The following is a 25,721-nucleotide window of genomic DNA, read 5'->3' as shown; positions in this document are numbered from 1 at the left end:
ATCACATTTTACATACATCTAATTCATGTTTGCGTTGATCGTACCCACTTTCTGTGTTTTAATAGGAAACAAATCTGAATGCACATCTGGCCCCCCGTTTGTCTAAGCTGAGACCGTCCCTCAGATGTTCAGGGCGCAGGGATCTCCCCAGCGACAGGAAGCTTACAACCCAGCAGGGAGGACAGACTCAAGGGAGCAGCCCAGTCCAATCGCATTTGAATTTTATAATTAAACCAAAGGAAGAGCACCTACTGCTTCTGCACATGGGTGCTGGCCAGTGCTCATGACCACAAAGCCTTTGTCTACTTCCTGGGCAGAATCTGCTTCAAAGATACCATCACTTGCTTTGGAACAGAAGGATTAGGGATAGGAATAGGGTTAGGGTTAGGGTTAGGATTAGGGGTAGGGTTAGGGTTAGGGATAAGGTTAGGGTTAGGGATAGGGTTAGGGATAGGATTAGGGTTAGGGATAGGGTTAAGGATAGGGTTAGGGATAGGAATAGGGTTAGTGGTAGGGTTAGGATTAGGGATAGGAATAGGGTTAGGGATAGGAATAAGGTTAGGAATAGGGTTAGGATTAGGGATATGAATAGGGTTAGGGATAGTGTTAGGATTAGGATTAGGGTTAGGATTAGGATTAGGGTTAGGGATATGGTTAGGGTTAGGGATATGGTTAGGGTTAGGGATATGGTTAGGGTTAGGGATAGGGATAAGGTTAGGGTTAGGGTTAGTGTTAGGATTGGGGTTAGGGATAGGGTTAGGGTTAGGGATAGGGTTAGGGATAGGGATAGGGTTAGGGTTACTGTTAGGATTAGGATTAGGGATAGGGATAGGGTTAAGGTTAAGGTTAGGGATAGGGATAAGGTTAGGGTTTGGGTTATGGATACAGATAGGGTTAAGGTTAGGGTTAGGGTTAGGGCTAGAGATAGGGATAGGGTTAAGGTTAAGGTTAGGGATAGGGTTAGGGTTAGGGATAGGGTTAGGGATAGAGTTAGGGTTAGGGTTAGAGACAAGGTTAAGGTTAGGGATAAGGTTAGGGTTAGGGATAGGGTTAGGGTTAGTGTTAGGATTTGGATTAGGGATAGGGATAGGGATAGGGTTAAGGATAGGGTTAGCGTGAGTGAGTGGCAGGGAGGACCACTCCTGGGCCACCATCTGAACTGCCCGTACAGAAGGCGGACAGGGCTGTGATACACACCAAACTCCCTCTGTTTCACACAGTGCCCTCGATCAAGCCATTTGACACTCACTGATGACTTCGGGGACCTAAGATGTGGGCATTGCTCCCCTCACGTCAAACAGGAAGTTGTCAAGAGGAGTGTCTCTCAGAATGCTGTTCAGCGGGGGACCCAGGGCAGAGCCCACACCTGCCCGCACAGGCACGTGCTTTGTCAGGCTAGACTGGGTCCCCTCCTCAGGCTTTAAAAATTTTTTTAATTGATTTTTTAAGGAGAGAGGAAGGGAGAGGGAGAGAGAGATAGACACATTGATGTGAGAGAAACATCGATCGGCTGCCTTCTGCACGCTCCCTCCTGGGGATGCAGCCCATAACCCGGGTGTGTGCCCTGACCGGGAATCAAACCAGTGCCCTCGGTTCTTGGGTCATTGCTCCACCACTGAGCCATGCCCGCCGGGCTCCTCTGCCTGTTGAACAGGCCGGGAAGGAACTGCTCTGGAGATTTCTTGGAAAAATAGCCAGCACCGTCCTTGGTGGCTGGGGGTTCGCTTGGCGGAAGGCAGCAGGCGGGCCCCGCTCACCGCTGAGATCAGTTACGGCTCGCTGCCCGGCTCTTTCTGGCTCACCTGGCCACAGATGACCCTTTCGATGGCCCTGACACTGCGGAGGGAGCCAGCCCAGAGAGCCCGGAGCATTTGGAAAATAGAACGCTGATCAGCCCGGGTTCGGATTCTAACTTGGCCACGTGCTGTGTGACTCCCGATAGATAACTTCCTCTGTTTTACCTTGGTTCTCTAATTTTTAAGAGATAATGAGTTTCTCCCCCTAAAGGTAAAGTGAGATTATGCTTGTAAATTGTGTAGCCTGGCATGTGGTAAATGCTACTATTATCTTAATCGTTAATTACAGCTTCTCAGAGAAATAGGTCCCTCACTGAAAGCTCCTCTGAGTGGCCATGCGCCATCTGCGTGTCCTTGTTCTGAGGGAGCCAGAATCCTGGGTCGGCTTCAGGATAAAAATTCACCCCTTATTTCACGGCCGATGTTTACCTGCCCAAGCCTCTCCTGGCTTAACCTCCTTTCTTCTCTGCCTCTGGACGGTGCTCTTTGGGGCCCTCTGTTTTCAGCGAGAGGGCAACTTCCGAGCTGCATCCACCTGGGCAACTAGCTCAGGGCTAAGACCTCGCAGGTGCGGTGATTTCACAGCGATGACAACGGTGCAACGATGATACCGGGACACCGTTCCACACCTTACACGTGTCCCAGCTGTAATCCTCACAGTGCCCGGTGGGGTGGGGTGTTGTTGATGGTGTTATTATTATCAAGACGAGTGTTATAATTTAGACGGTGAGGGAACAGATGCAGAGTCAAGACCTGCCCAGAGGCACTCAGCTGTCAGGAGGCGTCACACTGTGTGTCCTGCACAGCCAGGTTCTAGGGACAGGGTCACTCCCCCCAATGGGCCAGCAACTTCCTGGGAGTCCACGGGCATGTGCCCTGACTGGGAATCGAACTGCGGCCTCCTGGTTCATAGGTCGATGCTCAACCACTGAGCCACGCCGGCTGGGCAGTTGTGTCATTTTTAATAAAAATATTTTAATTAAAACTTTTTTTTCAATTGCAGTTGGCATTCAATGTTATTTTGTATTAGTCCCGGTGCCTATGTGCTGCATCTTAACGAAAGACGCCGCTTCCTGTCCCTTCTCCAGCAATTAGAGCCGGCAGCTCCCGGGGGCCCAGAGGGTGCTGCGAGGCTGGTGGTCTAACAGCAGCTCCATGGGACTCACGCAGGGCCTGGCCTCCTGAGGACTATTTCTTAGAGCTTCGAGGATGAACGCCTTCTCATTCAACCTCTCCAACTGAGGTTTTGTAAGGAATGGCCACTGAATTGAGAAAGAAGTTTAAAGATACAGTGTATTTCCCAGAAGTTTGCAGAGAAGAATTAGCCGGATGTTGATCTTTAAACATCCAAGGCGTCCTCTCGGGGCTCCCAGAACACGCGCGGGTCAGGCCAGGACACTCGCAGGAGCTCGAGGCCCATTCCTGGTGGCACTGTGGCCCTGAGGTCGCGACCCCTTGGACAGCATTTCATAAACTCCAGGGGCTCGGCCTCCACAGGGCAGCAGCACTGCAGCCTCCCGTGCTTGCGTTATGATGCGTGAAAAGCAGACGGACAAGAAGAGCAGGAGCTTATCCCGGGAGCCACAGGGAATGAGCATTGAGAAGCTTTCAGAGTGGAGCGTTACTGGCTGTGGTCCCCAAACTGAATCCCAACACCTGGTCTCCTGGCCCCCACACAGTCGTCCTAAAGTCTTAGAGAAACAGCCGGGATGGCTGGGGCTTAAACTCTGTCTGTTAGTAAGGAAGACAGCACACCTTTGAACCCCTATTCCTCTCTATAAATGTCTTTTAAACCCCAGACAAGCAGCAGGAGGAGTCACTTATATGCGTGTATTTTGAACCCTTTACTGCCATTAGGAAAGCGTTCATTGAAGCACTGTCCGGGGGAGGGGTATGGAAGCGTTTACACAGTGTCCCCCCCCCCCCCCGCTCCCCCGCAGGTCCTCGGATACAGCTGAGGCCTGACTCACAGTAGGGCATCACTGCTTGCTCTAATCCTTCCCTTTTGTTATGTGTAAAGTGCCTTATATTCAACTTGTTAATGATGATAAACTTAGAGGAAGCAGCTTATTGTCCCTACACTTTCCAAAGGATGGAAGGCTATGGAAGAATAAAGAATATAAATGGTATTTACTGAACTCAGCAAGTTGGAACGGGCCAGAATGAAGATGAAAAGCATCTCTGTTCTTTGGTAGGTTCTGGCAGATACTCTCTTTCAGCTGATCTTGAAGTGGGATTGTAAGGAGTCAGGAGAAATCCCTGGCAAGTGGAATGAGGGGAATGGAGACAAAATAGTTAAGCAAAGCCGGGCAATTAACATCCTGCGAATACATCCAAGATCACAGCATCCCTGGCCAAGGACACGCAGGAGCAGATGGTTTATACCTCTCCTCCCCAGCCAGAGACCGAGCATCTTAAATCACCCAGGTCAGGGAGAGAGATACCGAGACCCAGCTGATGCCACTAGTGCCAGCCAAACCCTAGAACCGGTAAAATCGGGAGAAGAAATAACAACAACGACGACGACAAAAACCCCCACACAGTTAAAGCCAGGCAAACCCAAGATAAAAGTAACAACAGTGACGCTGGCCAGAGAAAAATCCCAAACTCCCCCACAGGCTCATCGTGATGCATCAGTGTATTAAAAGGACACAACTGGGAAGCTGTTGAATATTCTGGTGAGACCCTCCCCAGAGACCTCCCCTAAAAGCCCTGCCTTTAGAAAACAAACAAAACCCCTTAAGACAAAGGACCCCGTGTGCTCACTCTCTCTCGTAAGCACACCTGCCCTGCCCTTGCTCAGCCGTGTCCTTTTCCTTTCTTTCTCTTAAGCTCTAAGGTTCTCCACTCGATTTGCAACCAGGGGAGCAGTGGGTAGCGACGGCTCGTTCTGGGCTACCCTGAGCCTGTCTCTAAGGACTCTCCTGTTGCCTCTGTAATTTGTTCCCTGAGTCCACCCAGCCCAGTGTGGCTCACTCCTGTTACTGTGATGTCCTTTCTTGAGTCCTGGCAGCTCAGTCAGGCTCTTTCCTAAAGCTATGATCTTGCCTCTTCTATCGTAAGTCCTTCCTTTGTTTCACTGTCCCAGTTTAATACATGTTCTCTCAAAATCACGTAGACACATGTCTTGAATTTTTTCCTACACAAAGTCAAGAACCCTCACTTTGCAGACCATGCTGGGGCAGCCCCGCCTCGGTCCTGGTCCCTTTCTAATGAAAATCTCATGGAATATTGGTTTCTTTCCTTTTCATTTAAGCTAAGTACTCCATGCATTTCTCTTCCTTTCTCCCTGTCCTACTCATCAGAGAGGTTGGCAGGACTGTATCTAATTTGCCACCTGCTTTCCCGAGTACCTGGTACAGTGTCATATGCTCAGCGGGTACTTACTAGTAATGTAGATCAAACTATTTGACATAACCTGGGCTGGGGATTGCGGGAGATAATTAAAATCAGCAAAGAATCCGAATGTACGAGGCGGGGGCCCTGAAGACGACCGTGCATTTCTGTGGGATGAGCAGCAGGGCAGCGCTCCCTGCCAGGAAATGAACTTGTGTTATTACGGATCTGACAGGGGTGCTTTTTCACCAGCGTGAGCCCGGGATTGGAGGAGCCCGAGTGCTATGGCGGCAAGGCAAACACTGAAGTGAGAGTCGTTGGCTGGGTTCACTGTGTTACCTACGAAGACCGATGGAGACCAAAGCGGTGGACGCACCTGCCCACCCCAGGAACTCCGGGGCGGCCAGACCTGCTGAAAACGCCATGTTTCTAAGAGAACTCTGAGTCCCGATGATCTTCCGCTGAAACTACTTTTCTTAAGGCCTTCATTCTTAAGCAGAACCCCAATGTGAAACAGGGCACTGCTTCATATGGACACACTGTGGTTGGGGGTCAGAGCCCCTGGGAGATTACAGATGTGTTTCTGGGGGCGGGGAGGGGCCAGGGGAGGGCTTCTCAGGGGCTCACGGCACTAAGTGTCTCACACCAGAAAGGACAAGTGCAGTTTGAACCGGAAATACGTACACACACTCGGGGTCGCCCTGTGGCCCTCGCCATGTGCATGCAGGGCCATTTGTCTTAGCTCATCCTCGCGGACAGCACTCTCATAGGCGGCCCTCCCAGTGTGAGGCCGACCTGCCCCCCGTTTCCTCTCAATCACGTGCTGTCCATTCCAGCTGGTGGGATTAGACCTCCCCATTTCTCTCACATTTGTACCAGTGAGTGTATAATCATAAAGGAGTCGTGGTCAGCTAGCTCTTCAAATAAGTGAATAAATTAACGAGCTATCACACCACCGTTTCGGTATGGCCTACTGAAAGTCAATATTGCACTGATTTGAAGTAATACACGGCAATCACCTTATTAGTCATTTATTTTATGAAGGTTTTACAAATACACTAAGACTGCCCCTCTCTTTAATCTTAGTTGTTAACAATAAGATTAACCACCTTAACTTGTGTGACAGGTACCTCAAATACATTGTTCCACTATTTAGTCTTCCTGTAATGTTTCAAAGTACATATTATTATGCCCATTCTCCTGAAGGGAGCACCGAGGTTTTGAGGACATTAAAACACATAATTAAAGTTAAAATCTGGCTTTGAAGCTTCAAAGTTGGCCACGTCTCCTGAGTCACAGAGCTGCCTCTGAACTCCGGTTAACCTCACTCCAAAGTTACTACCCTTTTCACCCAGTAGAATGAGTCACAGAACAGCGAAACTGACTTACTAACCAACTGCGAGGAATGATGAGTATCTGTCCATGCCTCCAGTCATTTCAACAAATCGATGTCAGTAAAAATCATTACTCCCCTTGCCCCCCCCCCCCCCCACTCAGGTAAAAACAATACAAACATGGCTGGCTTTCTGAAGATGCTTCCCTTGTCAATTTCACTTAAAACAAGGATCGCAGACTCATCTGAAGGAAATAAACGTCACCATGAGGCATTCAGAGGCTAACGTGGTAACGAGCTGCGATTATAATTGGTTTCTTAGCAACGAATAGCAACAGTGATGAGGTTGATTGTGGCACACCTGTGTGAGGCCGCTTCGCAGCCCTGGGAGTCACATGACCGTCCGTAATGGCACAGCCGACGAGTCATTCGCCTTGGCTACTGCCACAGAGAGTGTTCTGGATCTGCCTGGTCAGAGCCCTAAGGCTCTCCCACCACCCGTCAGCTATGCCCGTGAGCTCCTCCTCCCGGCACCCCGTTCCACTGCGCCCGCTGCACCAGCGATTCTGGGCACTGAAATCCGTAGAAAAGAATCAGCGCCATAAAACCAGATTCCGTTAATAACGAGGGGAGAGGAGTTCATCACCGTGGTAGTTCCATTTCCTGTCTGAAATGGCATTTATTAAATGCGGCGGCAGCTAGGGGAAATTAAAAACTTTATAACAGATATGAGTGCAAGCGACAGAGATCTTAATGGGCTCAGAGGGCTGCAAACCGGGGAAAGAGCAGTGAGACGGGAGGGCTCTTGGGTCCGAGCACTTGGAAGACTTTCAGGCACAAATTTGCTTTTTAAAAAAAAACACCTATTTTATTGATTTCAGAGAGGAAGGGAGAGGGATAGAGAGATAGAGAGAATCATTGATTGGCTGCCTCCTGCACACCCCCTACTGGGGGTGGGGTGGAGCCCACAACCCAGGCATGTGTCCTTGGCTGGAATCGAACCTGGGACCCTTTCGTCCACAGGCTGACACTCTATCCACTGAGCCAAACCAGCTAGGGTACAAATTTGCTTTTAAAAGATCGTATTGGTGGGTTCCCATTTGAAAAGAGAATTTAATTTGTTTGGCCCGGAGGAATACTGTTTCATTCTCCAAATAGAAAATCTTCATGCAATTATATTGTGGTTTTCTCCTATATATGATATAGATGATATGAAATATTTCTACAAGTTTTTTTTCCCCTTAAAACTAGCAGATAGGTCCTATCAGGGAGAAAATCGTCACATTACAATACAAAGACATAGTAATGGAGTAAATATGGGATATCCATATTTTCAGAGCTTTGCAGAGAGAAGCCACAGGGCTGCGTGGTTAGGCCCGTTCAGAAAGACGCTGGTCACGTGGGGAAGGATGTGTGCTGCGGGTAAGAGGACGAACGTCAGAGCTGCCTCCTGGAGGGCGTCTTGGGCGAATGCCTCCCACGTGGAATGAGAGTCTGTGACTCTGCTGGTCCAGGGGACGCGCCACGTGGCAGCCACCCCGTCCTGTGGCCCCGCAGAGCCCACTCTGCTGGCTGCTGGGCAGGGTCGGGACGCACAGTGAGCGGGGAGGCGGAGGGTCCCGAGGGCCCTGAGGTGCCAGCTGGTGCTCCTGCTCGGCCGCTGCCAGAGGCGGTCGGGGCCCTGCCTGGTCGCAGACAGGTCATCAGGGCTGGCACGTCGGCAGCAGCAGACCTTTCGGCACAGACACCCGAGTGGTGCCCAGACCCGCGGCAAAGAAGGCGGCCGGACTGCTTCTGGCGGTGGCACGCCCCTCCCTGCCTTAGGTCTCACTTTAGAGAAACGCGCACCTGCCCGATACAGACAGAGGCGGGAATCTTACTTCTTTAACACCCGCCCCCCCACCGTTGATATTTAGAGAGAGTGTGAGAGGGAGTGGGGGAGAGAGAAACATGGATGTGAGAGACCCGTTGACTGGTTGCCCACCCCCGGACCCACCCCGACGTGGGGGGGGGGCACAGGGATTGAACTGCAACCCTTGGGTGAAGGGCTAACACTCTAAACACCGAGCCAACACCCGCTCTGCCCGCATTTGCTGGTCTGGGTGCTCAGAGGGGCGGAATCTACAAGCACCTTTGCTTCCCACTCGGAATTTTTACTAGAAAAGCAGATCAGACAACAAGGAAACACAGCAGAGCACACTGCACCAGCCGAGCACGCGCCCGGATTCTGGGGGTGGTGGGGGAGGGCGGCCATGCGGTGGGGGAGCCAGTCCCCCGGGCTCCTGGCCTGGCCCCTGCCGCCCAGCACAGCGCTGCCTCAAACCCAGCGGCGACCGCCCTGCTCCGTGTTCTCACAGACACAGTTTCCGCCAAAAGACAACGCGTCGCCCACACATTTAAAACGAGCCAATTAGCCCCGCCACCTGCCCGCTCACGGCAGCAGCACAGATTTCTGTGGAAATATTAATTATCCAAGAAAAGATGCCCGGCTTAACCTTCCGGACGGCTGACTATGAGCCATTTCACGTCCGACCAGGGCAGGGGAGACGGTGATGATGCGATTATCCTTCATAGTCCCCGGCTCGCCATTCATTCCAGAGGCGCGAGGCCTGCTGGTCGGAGGGAGGAGGCACTTGTGCCGCTTCGCCCTGAGCAGGAAACGGCCGGACGCTCCACGGAGTGAGCCCCAGGCCCCACATCCTCCACCTCCCAGCGCCGCTCTCTGGCCATCGCACCCACATTTCAGCGTTGGAAACCCCAGTCCAGTGTGATACGTGCATCCAGATGCTTCCCAGCCTCCCATTCGGTTGGCAAACAGCAATGGCGTCACACCCCCCTGATGCACGACAAGACTTTCAATTCTTCGAGGGCCGCCTGCTTCATGAAGAGCCTGATGGAGCCCCTGCCGAGGGTGGGACCCCCCACAGGCTGGTGTCCGATGTGCCGGCCCCAGCTGCCGGCCAGGGGCCCCGCATCCCAGGCGGTGCTGCTGGGCGCACTGAGATGCGGGTCACAGAGCCCCTGCGAGGAGGAGGGGGGACGCTGTCCGGGTCCCGGTCTGGGCCTCGGAGGAGAAGCACTTCCAGAAGGAGCCTTCTTTTCTCTTATTTATTTATTTAATCCTCCCCTGAGGAATCTTCTTCCATTGATCTTAGAGAGAGAGTGGAAGGGAGGGTCGGGGGGGGGGGTTAGAAGAGAGAGAAACTTAGACATGAGAGACACATTCATTGGTTGTCTCCCACGTGCACCCTGACGGGCCCTGAGTATCAAACCTGCAACCCAGGTACATGCCCTTGACGGGGAATCGAACCTGTGACCTTTCAGTCCGAGGGCAGATGCTCTAACCACTGAGCGAAATAGGCCAGGGCTGTTTTTTCCACCTTGAGGTAGTCCATGGACTAATTATTATCTCTATTATCCATCTATGGAACGACTAAATGAGAATTAAAAAAAGACACCCAAACCACGTCTCACTCACAGGCAGGGGAGAGCTCCGTGCAGACCGCCTTTCCCATGAGACACAACTGCCCTGCGCCGCTGAGGCGGACACGGGCCTCTTCTCATAAACGGACCTGGAGACCGCGGCTCAGTAAGAGGCGGCGGGAGCTGCCACGCGTGTGCCACGCCCACCCGGATCACCAAGCCCCATGCACGCCAATCTCCTGATGGCCCGGAAATGAAGTCTGGCGAGGTCCTTCCCGCTCCCCGCCCCCCCCCCCCCCGGGTCTATTTCCCTCCCAGAAGGACAGCGCATCCCTCCTGGTCCTGAGCGGATTCTGCACAGCGAGCCCCCCAGCAGCAACACCCTCCAGGCTGCCGTCCTCCTGGCCTGGCGTCCACGAGAGGGACCGACCAGCCTGGCTGCCCGACAAAGACGTGCTGAGCAAAGCCGAGCGCTGGGGGTCTCCAGTGGGGTTGACACGGGGCAGGCGGCTGAGAGAGCGCCCTGTGGAGGAACGCTGCCCTGGGGGGCAGTGGCCTGGGTCCGAGGAAGCCCCCTGAGGCCCCTTCGGTCGTGGAATGGGCAGCAATGGCTTCTCCGCAGCTCTGGGAAGAGTGACTAATGGACGTCGCTGGCCCATGTTCCGTGGTCCGCTGGCTTAGTTAACAGTCAGAGGAGATGACTTCTCCTCAAGGGATTTAGGCGATGCCTGGCCTGTACCTGGTGACCGCTCCTGAGAAATGACAAGGGTCCTGGCTGGGCAGATCAGCTGGTTAGAGCATCGCCCCATTTGTCCAAGTTGCTGGTTCCATCCCTGGTGAGGGCACACGCAGGCATCAACCAATGAATGCGTACATAAGTTAAACAGCAAACGATGTTTCTCTCCCACCCTCCTTCTCTCTCCCTTCCCCTCTCTCTCTAAAATCAATCAATCAATCAATCAATCAATCAAAAGACAAGTATTCTTGTTTGAATGGTTGTTTGAGAACACAGACCTGAGACTGGGGCGTAGGGACACAGGAGCCCTGCCTTGCCTGGGGTGACCCTGTGGATTAGATTGCGAGGCTCCAAATGTGAAGTCATGTACGGTCGGCCAGCCCCAAACTTGCCAGCCTTGAATTTTGTATGACGCCCGCAGGCCGATGCTGCTTGTAGGGCGAGTAGGCTAGAGTCTGTGGTTTGGTCTGTGCATCATGCTTTGGACTTTATGATGCTATTAATGGACACTCCTTTTTAAAAATATATTTTTATTGATTTCAGAGAGGAAGGGAGAGGAAGAGAGAGACAGAAACATCCATGAGGAGAATTATTGATCAGCTGTCTCCTGCACGTCCCTTACTGGGATCGAGCCTGCAACCCGGGCATGTGCCCTGACCAGGAATCGAACTGTGACCTCCTGGTTCTTAGGTTGATGCTCAACCTCTGAGCCATGGAGGCCGGGCACAACACTTCTTAATTTAAAACTCACTATAAAGCTACAGTGATCAGCTGTGTGGTACTGGCATAAGAGCAGGCATAGAGATCAATGGAATGGAACCGAGAGTCCAGAGATAAACTTACACTTAAGCTGCATAGAGTGTTAACAAGGGCAAGACCATTCCATGGGGAGAGAACCATCTTTTCAACAAGCGATGCTGAAACAACTTGAATATCCACATGCAAAGGAATGAATTTGAAAAAATTAGAAAAGAGAAAGAAGTTGGATTCCAGCACCAACATACACAACAATTAACTGAATAGGAAACATAGACCCAGACTCAAGATTAAAACACTCTAAGCCTTACTAGAAAACACAGGAGTATGTTTTTGTGACTTCGAGCTATGATTTCTTAGCTCGAATGACACCAACAGCACATGCAATGACAACACTATAAATTAGACTTTGTCAAAATTAAAACCTTCGGGCTTCAAATGACATTAACATGAGAGTAAAAAGACAACCTATAGAGTGGGAGAAAATATTTGCAAAGCATATACCTGATCAGGAACTTGCACAGGATATATAAAGAAAACATACCACTCAGCAGTGGAAAGACAATCAACCCAATTTAAAAATAGGCAAAAAGTCTGATTACACATATCTCCAATGAAGATGTTACCAATGGCCAATAAACACATGAAAAGTTGTTCAACATCATCAGCCATCAGTGAAATGCAAACCAAACCTACAATATGAGCCAGGCAGTGTGGCTCCGTTGGTTGAGCATCACCCCATGCACCAAGAGGGCACGCCTTCGATTCCCAGTCAGGGCGCGCGCGCACACACACACACACACACACACACACACACACACACACACACACGATACTACTTCGACATCTACTGTGATGGCTAAAATAAAAAAGAGAGGGAATAAACAGCTTGGTGAGGGTGTGCAGAAATTGGAGCCCTCACACAGTGTTAGTACATTATAACATGTCACAGACAATTTGGAAAACACTTTGCTCAAAATGTTATACATAGTGTTACCATTTGACCCAGTAATTCCACTCCTAGGAATATAGCCCGAAGAAATAAAAACATATGTCCACATAAAAAAAATCTGTAAATCAGTGCTCATGGCAGCATTATTCAAAACAGCCCCAAAGTGGGGACAACCCAGATGTCCGACAACTGATGGATGAATAAACAAAATGGTGTTATTTCCACCCAATGGCATATTATTTGGCCATAAGAAGAAATGGAGGATTAACAGATGCTACACCATCGACGAACTTGATAGCATTATGCTAAGTGAAATAAACAAGCCACAAAGCCCACATATACGTGATTTCATGTCTAGGAAATGTCCAGATGGACAAATGCATAAGACAGAAAGTGCATTAGTGGTGGCGGGTCTGGGAGGAAGAGGAATGACTAGTCATGAGGACAGGGTGTATTTTTAAGGTAATGAGAATGTTCTGGAAATTCCCTGGTGGTGATGGTTGCACCACCTTGTGAATATACCGCACACTAACTGAGTTGGACGTCTTAAATTGTTGAATTATTGCATGTGACATCTCTTAATAAAGCTGTTACCAAAAAGAGATGGCATTGACAGTGAGGCTGCACTTCTTTAATGAGATTTTTAGGGAAAAGAGAAACACTATATTTAATACCCATCTTTATTGAAATTGGAGAGTACTTTCCAATTTAAAAAAATATAAAAATAGTGCTTCTCAGTTCAAGGAAATAGAATATTTCAGAGGAAATGTCACCTCCTGGGCTGGTAAAGACCAAGGAGTTCTGTTTTTCTTCTACTCTTTCCTTGGTTGATTTGGACATTCCTTCAGCTTCATTTATTCCACAAATATTCATCCCGCATTTATTCAGAAATGCCCGCCCTGACGCTGACAGCATTTTAAAAAAGGAGGAGAAAGTGATCATCAGCTGAACTTAAGGAAGTCCGTCCGTGGACCCCTCGCATCTTAAGAGTAAACGTGGACTCATGGCTGAGGCCCAGCTCCCGTGCCGGCGCCGTCGCTGGGGAGGGGTTCGTGCACGACCCGAAGCTGTGACTGTGGGTGCCATAGGCCGGGCAAGTGTCTGGCAGCAAATCGCTACTCTGATCACAGTGTGCACTTTAACTACACATACTGCGGACAGGTTCCTGGGAGCCGTGTCATCCACAAGGGTCAGGGGCCACTTCTGAATGTAATTGCCCATAAAACATCCAATAGAATCATGTAGTACTCGGAACACATACATGCACACACACAGGCACATGCATACACACACCGGCACACAGACACACACACATGCACATATGCACACACATGCGCACGCACACGCGCGCGCACACACACACACACTCCTTTTCATGATGCCCCCGAATTTGAGATGTAACCGCTGACCCTGCAGCCTGCTCTGTTCTCTAAAGGGAAGGCCCGGAGCAGCGAGTGCAAAGCAGCCCGGCTCTGCATAAAAGCAAGTCAGCTCGCGGTAAGTGGGCTGCTCAGACCCCCGCCCTCCGTGCCTGGCGCTGATGCTGATGGGGGACCTCGGAGCCTGCCCTCGGTTAAGTGATGTCACAGCAGGAGCGGTAAGGACGCACAGGGGACCGCCGTGGAACTGTCGCGGCCACAGGTAGGTCAGGCGCTCTGAGTGCGATAATGGCTGGTTCCCAGGGCTTTAGAGTGCAGACAAAGGGGTCAAATTCAGGGGAAATGACTTAGAAAAAGAAGCCCAGAGAGAGGGACGCAGGGCCAGCAAGCTCCGCTGTTCCTGTCAGATCCTTGCCCTGCAGAAGGGGCCGGCCCGCCTGGTCCCAGGAAGCCCCTGGAGAGGCAGGAGGGCGTGCTCGTTATTGCATCGGGTCAGGCTGCACACAGGCCCCCTGTCATGCTCCCAGGACAATGCACAGTGTGGCCCATGCCTTTCCCAGGGTCCCCCACTTCCATCAAGGCTTCCTCTTGCCCTGGCTGCCTGGGCTGCTGACCTTGGCCTCACTCCCAGGTGGTCTCACTTATCCTCGATGGAAGTGGCCAGGAAAGGCCATGTGGGCCTGTGAGTTTCCTGGGATGGAGTAAGCGAGTCACCACATGTTCGGCAGCTTCAAAGGACAGACATTATGCACCCTTGTCTCATGGCAGCATCATTCATGGCGGCCAAGACATGGAAACCACCAGCATGCCCTGTGACAGAGGACTGGATACAGAAGATGTGGGACAAATACTCAACGGAATACTGCTCAGCCACAAGAAAAGATGAAATACTGCCATTGCAGCAACATGGGTGGACCTGGAGGCTACCACGCTGAGCGAAAGAAGTCAGCCAGAGAAAGCCAAGCACCGTGTGTAACTGGACGGAGATACACCTGACAGGCCAACAGCTACAACTCCTAGTGTCTGCTCAGGAACAGGCTTTGTGGACGGGACCAGGACGACATAAATAAGACTGATGTTGCACACGTGTGGCTCTCAATTATTTCGTTAAATCGCAATTCGCAATCACCCACGGCCCCAGAACCCACAGCACGGCCGTGCACCACCCAGTCTTCTACCTTCTAAAGTTCTCACTGGACACCAACTGTCCTGATTGCTGTCTTTCTGCTATTATAATATGTGGCGGGAATAATCTATCAAAAGTGTTATTTCAGAAATTCAGCAAGATTTGCTCTGATTTCTTCCAACTATCCAATTCGAAAATTTCACTCTTTTATTGAAGATCAAAGCCCCCCTGATCAATGTTTTCAGTTTTGCCACCCAAATGTTCCTTAGCTGATTGAGTTCTAATTGATCTAAATAATCACACAGAGCTTCTCCAGGCCTCTGCCAACACTGACTGCTCAGAAACAAAACTGCCTCTTGCAGCAGCTCCCTCAGTAAATGCCTACAAGCTCATCAGGGGCGTGGCCAACGATCGGAACCCCAGCTATTCTGCTTGACTGCACACTTCATTCCTTGGCTATGAAAAATCAACTAGTAATTGAGTATACTTTAAAAAATATATTTTTACTGATTTCAGAGAGGAAGGAAGAGGGAGAGAAAGATAGAAACATCCATGATGAGCAAGAATCATTGATTGGCTGCCTCCTGCATGCCCCCCACTGGGGATCGAGCCCACAACCCAGGCATTTGCCCTTGACAGGAATTGAACCTGGGACCCTTCATTCTGCAGGCTGATGCTCTATCCACTAAGCCACACCGGCTAAGGCCTAATTATTGAATATGAAAAGCAATGAATATTTGGCGTTTTCTGTGACTAGAACAATGATGAAGGCCCAGGAACCATGTTGCCAAAAGCCCCAGTGGAATGAGGTACAACATTCCCAATGGGCCACACTTTTCTGGTCTCTGTTGTCATGGCCTCGATCTCCGCCCACTCTGATTGCCGCAATGCCCAGAGGGCACCTGAGACGAGGACTCGGAAGGGCTTGCTGGAGTGGCCAGGGGAGAGATCTCTTTCAGAGAGTCTGTCTGTGGTGAAAGGAGATATTTTCACCATAAACACTGTGGGCTGCCATGTCGCTGACCAAGCTGACGGACATTAGCCTTAAAGTGGAGTGGTTTATCAAGACACTTCATGCCGGGGTCCAACCCCAGCAGGTCCAGGGGTCCCCAAAGGTGTGGACGGAGTCGGCGAAAAAGGAATGACACGGAGACAGCGTTCAGTTGATCAGCAGCCTAGCCAGGATCTCCAGCCAGGATCTCCAGCCAAGTTCTGTTCCGGATCTCCAGCGAAGTTCTGTTCAGGATCTCCAGCAAAGTTCTGGTTAGGATCTCCAGCCAGGTTCTGTGTCCATGTTCTCTTGCTAGGTTCTCCAGCCAGGTTCTCCAGCCAGGTTCTGTAGCCATGTTCCCTCGCTAGGTTCTCCAGCCAGGTTCTGTCACCAGGTTCTAGTCAGGTTCTCTTGCCATGTTCTCTCCAGGTTCTGTAGCCAGGTTCTCTCTCTAGGTTCTTCAGCCAGGTTCTCTCCCTAGGTTCTGTCTCTAGGTTCTGTGGCCAGTTTCTGTCCAGGATCTTTTGCCATGTTCCATCTCTAGGTTCTGTCTCTAGGTTCTGTTGCCAGTTTCTGTCCAGGATCTTTTGCCATGTTCCGTCTCTAGGTTCTGTGTCTAGGTTCTGTGTCCTGTTGTCTTGTTACATCTGTATTTATACCAGTTGATTCCAATCCTATCAATCTCTATTCCAAAGGTTAGGGCGTTTCTTATCTCCATTCCAGGGAGTAAAGATTATGTAGCTTAAGCATGATTGTTCGTAGTTAAAGTGATTAATTACCCGCCTGGCACTTAGTTAAGGGGTTTTATTTCCTCCCTAACTTCAGGGGAAAATCCCTACCTGGGGAAACAACCTTTCTTGGAGAGGTGACCTTGGTTAAAACACATAGTGCCAAGAAGGTGAGCAAACATATTAAAAACAGTATGCCATGCCAGGTCCCTTGAAACAGCAAGGATGGACTGGCTCCTGGCAACTTCATCCTTGTCAATTCACTGCTCAAGTCACAAAGGCCAGCATGGGTACCTTTTGCACCCAAAAGAGCCCTATGTGTATCTCCCTCCTTCCTCTCCTTTTCCCACCCTTTCTCTCCTCCGTCCCTTTTCCCTGACGCAGGCTCAGGAGATGGACACGCAGTGTATGCAGTGTTCCTGCCTCGTTTCCGCCCGGGCGAGGCACCAGCAGAGATAAGCACAGACGTCAACCCGCCCTGCTTCCCCAGAGCAGCCCTTGCCGGTGGCCACGGCAACACCAGCTCCCGAAGCCGCACAGCCTGGTGAGTGAATGCTCTGGTTGGGCCTGATGAGTGTGGAGGGAGCACTTACCTGAGGGTTACAGTCACCCACCACCACCCCCCGAGATGATGAATAGCATCTGACTCTTGTTCTGAAGACCTGAACCGTTAGAAAACAGCCGAACTTCCAGGAAGACGGCCCAGAACAAGGCGTGTGAGGCAAACAGGTGGCAGGCGAGGATGTGGAGTGATGTGGACGATGCTCCTGAAAGCTCTCCCTAGTATTGTGCATCGAAGGTGCCCCTTCTCACACGTGGGGGAGGAATGACGGGGAGTGAGGAAACATAATAATATGTCATTCACCGCTTGGGGATACCGTTTACCAACTCAGTTATTTACCATAAAATTTCAATATCCAGGATGTTTCACAACCTCCTTGCAATAATTTGGGAATTTGCATATTACCTTTTGGAGCAGAAATAGTGTTATTAATTATTCTCATTATGGAACCTGAGACCAATTATATTAAAATTAGAGTCACAAATGTATGCAAGATTGCAGTATACACCATTACACTTCTGGATGTTAACAGTAAATCAACATTATGACTGCATCCAGGAAGCCTAGAACTAAAAAATCAAAAGAAAAAAAAATAGCGATGAATGTACTACATCAAAGGCTGCCAACACATTCAAAAATCTACTCTTCTATCTACAGAGAAATACATTTTATCAACCACGAAAATCTACGGTTTGAACGTAAGTTCCGTCAGTGAAGTGTAGTTGCAGGTGTCTGAGGGGGGGACCAGGCGGCCTGACTCCGCCCACAGCTCCCTTGGCGAAAGTCAGCTCACCTCACCCACCCTCAGGTTCCTCACCATGAAATTAAAATAACGCCTTGGGTTCTGCTGGAAACAGCACAGTGGTTCCGGGCGCTTCGCATGAGGCCTGACGGAGCCACACAATCACAGTGGAATGATCATTGGAGCCAAAAGGGCTTAACCCAGGGGTGGACAAACTTTCTGACTCGAGGGCCACAATGGGTTCTTAAACTGGACCGGAGGGCCGGAACAAAAGCATGGATGGAGTGTTTATGTGAACTAATATAAATTCAAAGTAAACATCATTACATAAAAGGGTACGGTCTTTTTTTTCAATAGTTTTATTCATTTCAAACGGGCCGGATCCGGCCCGCGGGCTGTAGTTTGCCCACGGCTGGCTTAAACCCTCCATGTGAGCCAGGCAGGGATCCGGGAGTGTTACTAGAACCCATTTATTTCTCCTCACAAAAAGGAAGCCGAGGCATTCAGCCCCTTTTATGGATAAAGAAACGGAGGCAGAGAGAAGGACCTCGCCCGAGGTCGCAGGGCTACAGGAGGAGATCACGGGCAGCCCAGGTAATGGAACTCCAGGCCTGTGCTCCCAACCACTCTTTTAGGTTCTTAATAAACGTTAGCGTCCCTACTTTAGAAAGACAGGAAAGGGAGGGGAAGAAGGGGAAGGGAAGAGAGAAAGGAAAGTAGAGAAACCCTTATTTTATCACTTTCCCCGGAGGACTCTGCCTGTGATTTGTAATTTAATTTTCCTAACAGCCCGGCGGGTGGGCAGGAGGGCGGAGCCTTAGGGACACTGTGGGCCAAAGCGAAATGGCGCTCAGGGCTCCATCCCAGTCCCTCTCCTCTCAGGCAGTGGTCTCTCTGTGTCTCAAGCCCACTTTCCAGCTAAAAAATCAAGTGATTTGGGTATTTGGTAAGCATATAAGCATGCATTGCAATTTAGTTAAAAGGGATCCGTTTCTACACATCAGAGAGCAGTACAGGCGGGGCTGGGGGCGGGGCAGCCAGGTGATGGGCTATAGCTCTTTCTTCTATACAGACCCCGCGCCCAGGCCAAGTTTTTAGGACACAGTGAACCGCCATACCAGGCTCGGTGCCTTCCACACAGGAACTTCTTTATTAGGCTCCGCCTCCTGCCCCACCCACGCATTCCCTCACCTGGAACTAAGAGGACACCTGTCTGCCCCGTGGCCTCCTGGAAATGCTGGCACCCACCTCCAGGCATTCCCTGGGCCATCAGGAGGTCCTGACCTCCGGGCCCAAACACAGCCAGGTGACTTGAACGTCCAAATTTTACTATTTATTCACTTATTCAGCAGCTATTATTGCAGCTATTATTGCGAGTTTCCTCAGTGCCAGGCACTGGGCCCACCCTGGCAGATTCATCAATTGAGCCCTCTCGCCCCAGGTGGAACAGGAGTGAATGACAGAGGGTTTGGTGGCTCGCAATTAGAAACAGGCCAAGTGCCAGAGAAGGGACTGCTGGTGGCCTACGCCTGCGGGGACCAGGGAAAACGCCGTGAGCTCCACATTATATCCCAACACCGTTTGCTCATGCAAATGCCCACACCTCATCGACAGTGACTGAAATCACGCTCTGTCTGTCTAATCTAGGGAGGATTTCGAGCTTAAAGATATTGAATGAAGAAACTGGGGGAGGGGCAGGTTCTTAAAGGCATCCTGTCCATGAACAGAAGTTTTGCTTATGTGAATTCCTTCCTTTCAAATGCTAAAAGCAAGAGATTGACAAATTCTGTCTACAAGAGCAGCATGAAGACAATTAAAAAAATAATCCATCAAATAAGAATGACAGTCTAACTCACAGGGTTATCTTCCAGGTACAACGATACTGAAGTATTTAAATGAGATCTGCAAAGGTGGCCTGTGGATAAGGAAGAATGAATGGGTTGCTTGTGAAGGCGACAGGTGTGACGCAGGGCGCACTGAACTGGGGACCCAGGCCGCTCTCCTCGAATGTCATGAATAAACTGCACAATTAACAGTGAGTAATGCAGTGACCCCCATCTTCACTGGCGTCTTTAAAAAAAGATACAGGCCAAGAAACCCGTGAGGGTGTTTCTGCCCTAAAATCCGATGAGTGAAAATAAGGGGTATTCTCTCTTGCATACTGCAGTTCAGTCTGTGGTCAAAGGCACTGCTCCTTTCCCCGCGATTATGGGAGCGCTCAGGGGATAGCAACTACTCGGGAACATTCAAAAGAGGGCATCGTCTGGCTTCCTCTTACGTCGCGAAGGAAAAGTGTCTCATTCCAACCATTTAAAAAGGACTTTTCAATACAGGCCTATCTTTCATCTTCTTTTTAATGAAAAAGAATAGGAAAAGGAAGTCTAAAGACTATGAATGGATGATCAAGAGGTTAAAGTCTCCAGAAAATGACTAGGTGAGAAAGGGTGTGGGGTTAAAAAGGGACATCGTCCCAAATCATCTTTATGCGTGTATTTCCTTTGTTGTGTGGCTGTGTAGGCGATGAGTAAAGGAAGTCCTTCCTTCACGCGTATAACGTGTCCCAGACGCTGGCGATGCAAGGCTGACCCGGGAGTCGCGGCTCAGCACACGGACTCTCCTAGGAGTCCAATCGTGAGAAAGGAACAGAGGCGCACCATCATCCCAGGGCAGGTCCTGGGAGGGATGTAGAGGATGCTGCTGTGCGGGCGGAGAGGCGGGAGGGAGGCGCGTGACCTCGGGAATCGTTTCTTTGTAAGCCGGGTGCTGTGGAAACTGTCTTAGGAGGCCACACCCACACGGAGAACTAAGGACCCGAAGGGAGCCATGGTGAGCAGGACAGAAGCGTAAGGGGCAGAGGCAACCCACGCGCCTAGGCCCTGGTGCAGAAGACGGCTGGACTGAGAAACTACAGAGGCTGTGCACCCGGATTTACTCTCAGGGCCGCCTAAGGCGCACCGCAGGCCCGTGGAGGGATCCCATTTTCAAGGTCAGCAGATGGTGGCCTGGTGGCTGCGGGAGGGATGGTGGAAGGAGACCCTGGGCAAGCACAGGCCCAGGGGGCGGGGCCTGTGAAAAGGCGCCTCCTGGTCATAGCCAGGCATTTGGCAAAGAAGCTCAAGACCTCCAGCGGGAGCAGTCAGCAGGCGAGACGGGGTCAGCCGTAGCCCGTTCGGGTACACTTGCTGCTAAGTGGAGAGGATGCGAACAACATGACTGTAAAGTTCAGCCTCATCTTAGCGGACGCTGTCTCCTGGCAGACGGCCCTGTCCGGGTCCACACATTGTATCAATTATCGGATGGGACACAGGCCTGTCCAAGTTTATCTGACACTGAAGGAGGGGGATCAATATGTCAGATACAAAAAGACTGAAAACAATTTCAACGTGGATGACGCAAAGGGGCACTGTCCAGTGGTGACCAAGGGGGGTAAGGCGATCCTCTTAGCTCAGGGTGATGGTGCGATTGGGGGGCTCAGGGTGCAGACACTGATGAGAAATCAATCCTCAGATTTCACGTCACTGTGTGTTCAAAACAAGGTTGGAACACGGGACTGGGGCCTTAACAAAAGTGACTGTCGGTGTCGGGGGCGTTCCTGAGAACAAGTCCCCAGCGTGGGCTGCCACTGTCCCCGCGTCCTTCTCAAGGTCAAAGCACCCGTGGGGAACTGAGTACCTGAGCACAGTCCTATATGGTCACAAGGAGCATGACGGGGTGTGCTGAGTAGAAGATGGCTGTGAATTAAGTACCTGGAAGGGAAAAGGGCCGTGATCACAGCTTTAAAAGCCCGGCAAGAGCCCCACAGTGAGCACGCACCGGGAGGGAAGATGGGGAGAAGGCACACGTTCAGCTGTTTGAAGGCCGAGATGTCGGGTGAGCTGTGTGCTCTGGACCAACCGGGCGGTCAGGGTGGGTCGGATGGATGCTTGTGGGGGAGGCCTGAGCTCTCTGGTTGTAGAATTTGTGAAGCTGGGTGGTTGTCAGCCCAGGACTCCGGGGGCAGGATGCCCACATCACACTTGAGGGGGGATGAGCAGATGGGTTCAAGACACCAACCCTCAGGCCACCTCGCCCACAAAATGAGTGGCGGAGCTCTCGCTGTGGCTAAACCACTGCATTTCAGTGAGCTTCTGTCCTTCAGATAGGCCTTTTGGTAGCAGAAATGCCTGGAGTTCTATACCAGGGTAGTCGTAAGCCTTGGTAGTTTGCTTTTTAAATGTCATAAGGGCGAGAAACTAAAAGCCGGTAATGCTAAGTCAATCCCTTTGTTGTGGTTAGCACTGTTGTTTTGAAAAACTTCCTACATGATGAAATCCAAAAATCAAATAAGTACAAGAGTAATTGAATACAGAGATTTTTTTCTACACTAAGCACCATTGATTCTATGATTATTTTCCAAAATGAACCCAATAAAATTCATCTGTCATTACTAAGCAGTAAGTATGGCTATGAGGCGTGTATTACACCAAGAGGAATAAACCCTTAGCCGGACACATTCCCTCCGTTATTCTGCACACCCACGCGTGTTGGGAAGACATTCATGAACCAAGTAGTCCCGGAGTTCCACACATGCCCAGGACTCAGCAAATTCATTTCCTGGCTAATAAAAATGCCACCAAACGGCAATAATAGATTCAGCGCTGGACAGAAGGTATACTTGATGCTGGGTTTCCGGAGAGGATTTTGTTGATGAGAATATTCTAGTGTCACTGCTCACAGACTTTGTAAGTATAAAACCTTTGACATTACCGCCATGCTCGGTGAGTGGGGATTTTACACAAGGAAATGTACGATCATGTGCAAATACATAAACCCTCAAAACCGGGTGATCATCAATCACCCAGCCTCTGTGCTCACCCCCTACCCCCCCCGCCCCCAGGGTGCTCGCCTGTGGGTTTCATTTGCCCCACGCTACTCCTAACTTCCACTTCCTTCCATACCCGACAGTCTCCCGAACTTTTATGAGCTGGTGGTCTTAAGAGATGGCAGGATGTTTTTTAAATGCTCTAAACTAGAAATATAAAAGGTATCATAGAAAGGTAACTTCCATTGTCTTCATTTTCTGTTGTCATAGTTGTTTTTAAAATTTCCCTAACTTTTGTAATAAGAAAATAGAGAATTATAGAATTAATAGACTATCGTGGTCTTCTCTAACTGAGCTTTATGGTTAAACACTTGTCACATTTAGTAGTAAGTTAATGGCAGTTCATTTGCTTATTTCTACACACGCTTTATAGTGTGTAATGTTTGTGCCCATGAACTTATATGTGTGTACATCAGAGTGTGTGTTCATTGATGTGTGTACTGAGAAGCGTATAACGCAACCATCACATAATCCAACCATCTCAATGGTCATAAATGCAGAAGACAGCTACCTCCCCACCACACGAATTTACAATTTATCCAACGAACACGCTATTCCCAGAACGCGCGAGAAGGGTGAGCCGGTGTGTAACACATGAAAGCCTCTTCGATTTATGAAAGACACTGTTGGAGGGCGTATGGGTGCAGCGGCACAAATACTCTATGTCACGTCGGCTGCACGACGCAGCGGCTACTTACAGGCGAACCGCAGCGGCGCCTCTCTGCTGACCACGGTCCCGAAGGCGTTGGTGGCCACGCACTGGTAGGTCCCCGCGTCGCGGGTTCTGTTGGGGCTACTGATCAGCAAGCTGCCTTCCACCACGCTGTAGCGGAAATCCATGCCCGTGTCAACATCCGTCCCATTGAACTTCCACCTGCAGAGGGAGAATGCCGGGAGATAAAGCCTGAATAGCAATCAATGCTTCCGAACTACCGCCCACAAGGCATAACAACAGGAGTAGCAGGCACCACCCTGTGGCTTTCTTTAACCAGAAAAGCGTGAGAAAGCTGCCCCAGCAGCAGTGACGAATGTCTACAGGGAGAGCGTGTCCCTTACAGACGCGATGGTGGTCGCATGGTGGCACCTGCTTTAACTACTGATGACGCAACAGAGGGTTCACTGTGGGTCTGCTTTTTTGCTTATTAATAAAGCCTAGAGTATCTGCACAAATTTCTCCAAATAGGGTCCCTCTGTACCCTCCTCTCTGGTTTGTCGTTATTCTTTAAAACATATTTATTGACTTCAGAGAGGAAGGGAGAGGGAGAGAGATAGAAACATCAATGATGAGAAGGAATCATTAATTGGCTGCCTCCTGACACCCCTCACTGGGGATCGAGCCCGCAATCTGGGCATGTGCCCTGACTGGGAATTGAACCATGACCTCCTGGTTCATAGGCTGACACTCAACCACTGAGCCACACCGGCCGGGCTTTAGTTATTGTTTACATGGGTCTCTGCAGATGGCAGAAGGCACCACTTTCGGGTAGATTGCTGAGTATTTGATGCAACTGCAGCAGCGTGGCTTCGATGTGGCCGACTGCGAAGCCGAGGGACCGCAGAGCTGTCTTAGGGACCAATTTGGCCTCAACCACGGCCGGCGGAGATGATGCCCGTGGCCACTGGTCCTCCGACGTCGTCAGCCAGCCCCGGAAGCTCAGGTTGGGCCACCAGGCGAAGGAGGCAGCGAGGGTTTTGTTCTGCTGTTTGTTTACTGGAATCATCAGAGCATCTGACTGTTGTGTTTGGCTTAAGGAATGACTGTAGTGGGACTCACACTTAACCAGCAAATCTTTCATAACAAGATCTCCTTTTTGGTTTGCTTTTGTTAATAGCCACTCACATTCCAAAGAAAGCTTATCTTAGCCAGTGAGTCATTTGAGTGTTTAGAATCTTTTGAGCTGGTACAATTTTTTTTTAAATCCCTACAGAGGACATTTTTCCATTGATTTTTAGAGAGAGTGGAAGAGACGGAAAGACAGGAGCCTGCAACTGAGTTTCTGTACAAGTTTCTCCGAGGTACATGCCCAGCCCGGGTCCCTTGGGTCCGCAGGCCGATGCTCCTTGCACTGAGCCAAACGAGCCAGGCTGAGCGGATACAATTTAATAACTATCTCATCGTCCCCTCCTCCTCCCTCCCAAATCCTACACATTGTATCAGTAATGACAAGAGTGTAGTTGGAGCTGACATGTCAATGATCTCAGCCGCAGTCACATCAGAAGCTAAAACTGTGACCCAGTGCAGACGAAATCGAGGAGTCGGAGAACAGGGGATTCTCTTTACGGGGTCCAGGGCGGGAACACATCATGTAAACGGATACAAGTGAGAACAGGCAGGCCAGTCCGGTTCAGGGTGCCGGATATTTGGTATCAACACAAGCAGATGTTTAAAGATGGCCCTTTCTGATGAGATCTCACACGTCAAGGTCATCTTAAAGGACACCTCTTCCAAGAAACGTCTTCCTCGCTATTCCTCGTCAAAATCAATCATTCCACCTTCCTGCAGGCTCCTCCGGGAGGCTCCCGTCCCTAGGAATCCCCCTTCCCTAGACTGTTGGCCTCGATCGCCTCCGTAACTTCCCTTCAGCACCCTGGAGCCTGGCGGTCTCCGTGGGCTCCACACGCTTGTGGGTTCCAGGAGAGTCTCTCTCTTGCTGGATGTCTTGCTTTGCTCACGCGCAGTGTAGGGAGCGTGGAGCCCACCCACCCCGCACTGTGGTGCACGACTGTTAGCATCTATGTCTTTAAAATGGAAAATGTTAGAAGTTTGAGGGGGCGGGGGGGGGGGGGGGGGGACGGTGGGCCGGAAGCAGGAGATGGGACGTGGCTCTCTGTGTGTTTGCTGGTAAGAAGATGGGTGTTAGGCACCGGCACGGCGTGTAGGCCCGATAGTAATTCTCTCTGTGTCCTGACACCGACAGGAAAGTAATAAGCAATAAAAAGAGAACAGCCGGGTTCTATTTCCCAGGTCTAGATGCACATGAATCTCGGGTGCTGGCTGGC

At 50.5% G+C, this 25,721-nt stretch overlaps 1 protein-coding gene across 2 annotated transcripts in view; it reads right to left on the bottom strand.

Moving 5' to 3' along the window:
• CNTN4 (contactin 4) overlaps window positions 1-25,721 on the bottom strand; it is a 405,422-nt gene that overhangs the window by 98,851 nt on the left and 280,850 nt on the right. For both annotated transcript variants that reach the window (XM_059664558.1, XM_059664559.1), the window contains exon 5: window positions 23,420-23,595. In XM_059664558.1, the coding sequence (XP_059520541.1) occupies window positions 23,420-23,595 (176 nt within the window). The remainder of the gene's footprint in view (window positions 1-23,419; window positions 23,596-25,721) is intronic.

The sequence above is a fragment of the Myotis daubentonii genome, chromosome 14 (assembly GCF_963259705.1).
Source record: "Myotis daubentonii chromosome 14, mMyoDau2.1, whole genome shotgun sequence".
Lineage (NCBI taxonomy): Eukaryota > Metazoa > Chordata > Mammalia > Chiroptera > Vespertilionidae > Myotis > Myotis daubentonii.
This window is presented reverse-complemented; position numbering and strand designations above follow the sequence as displayed.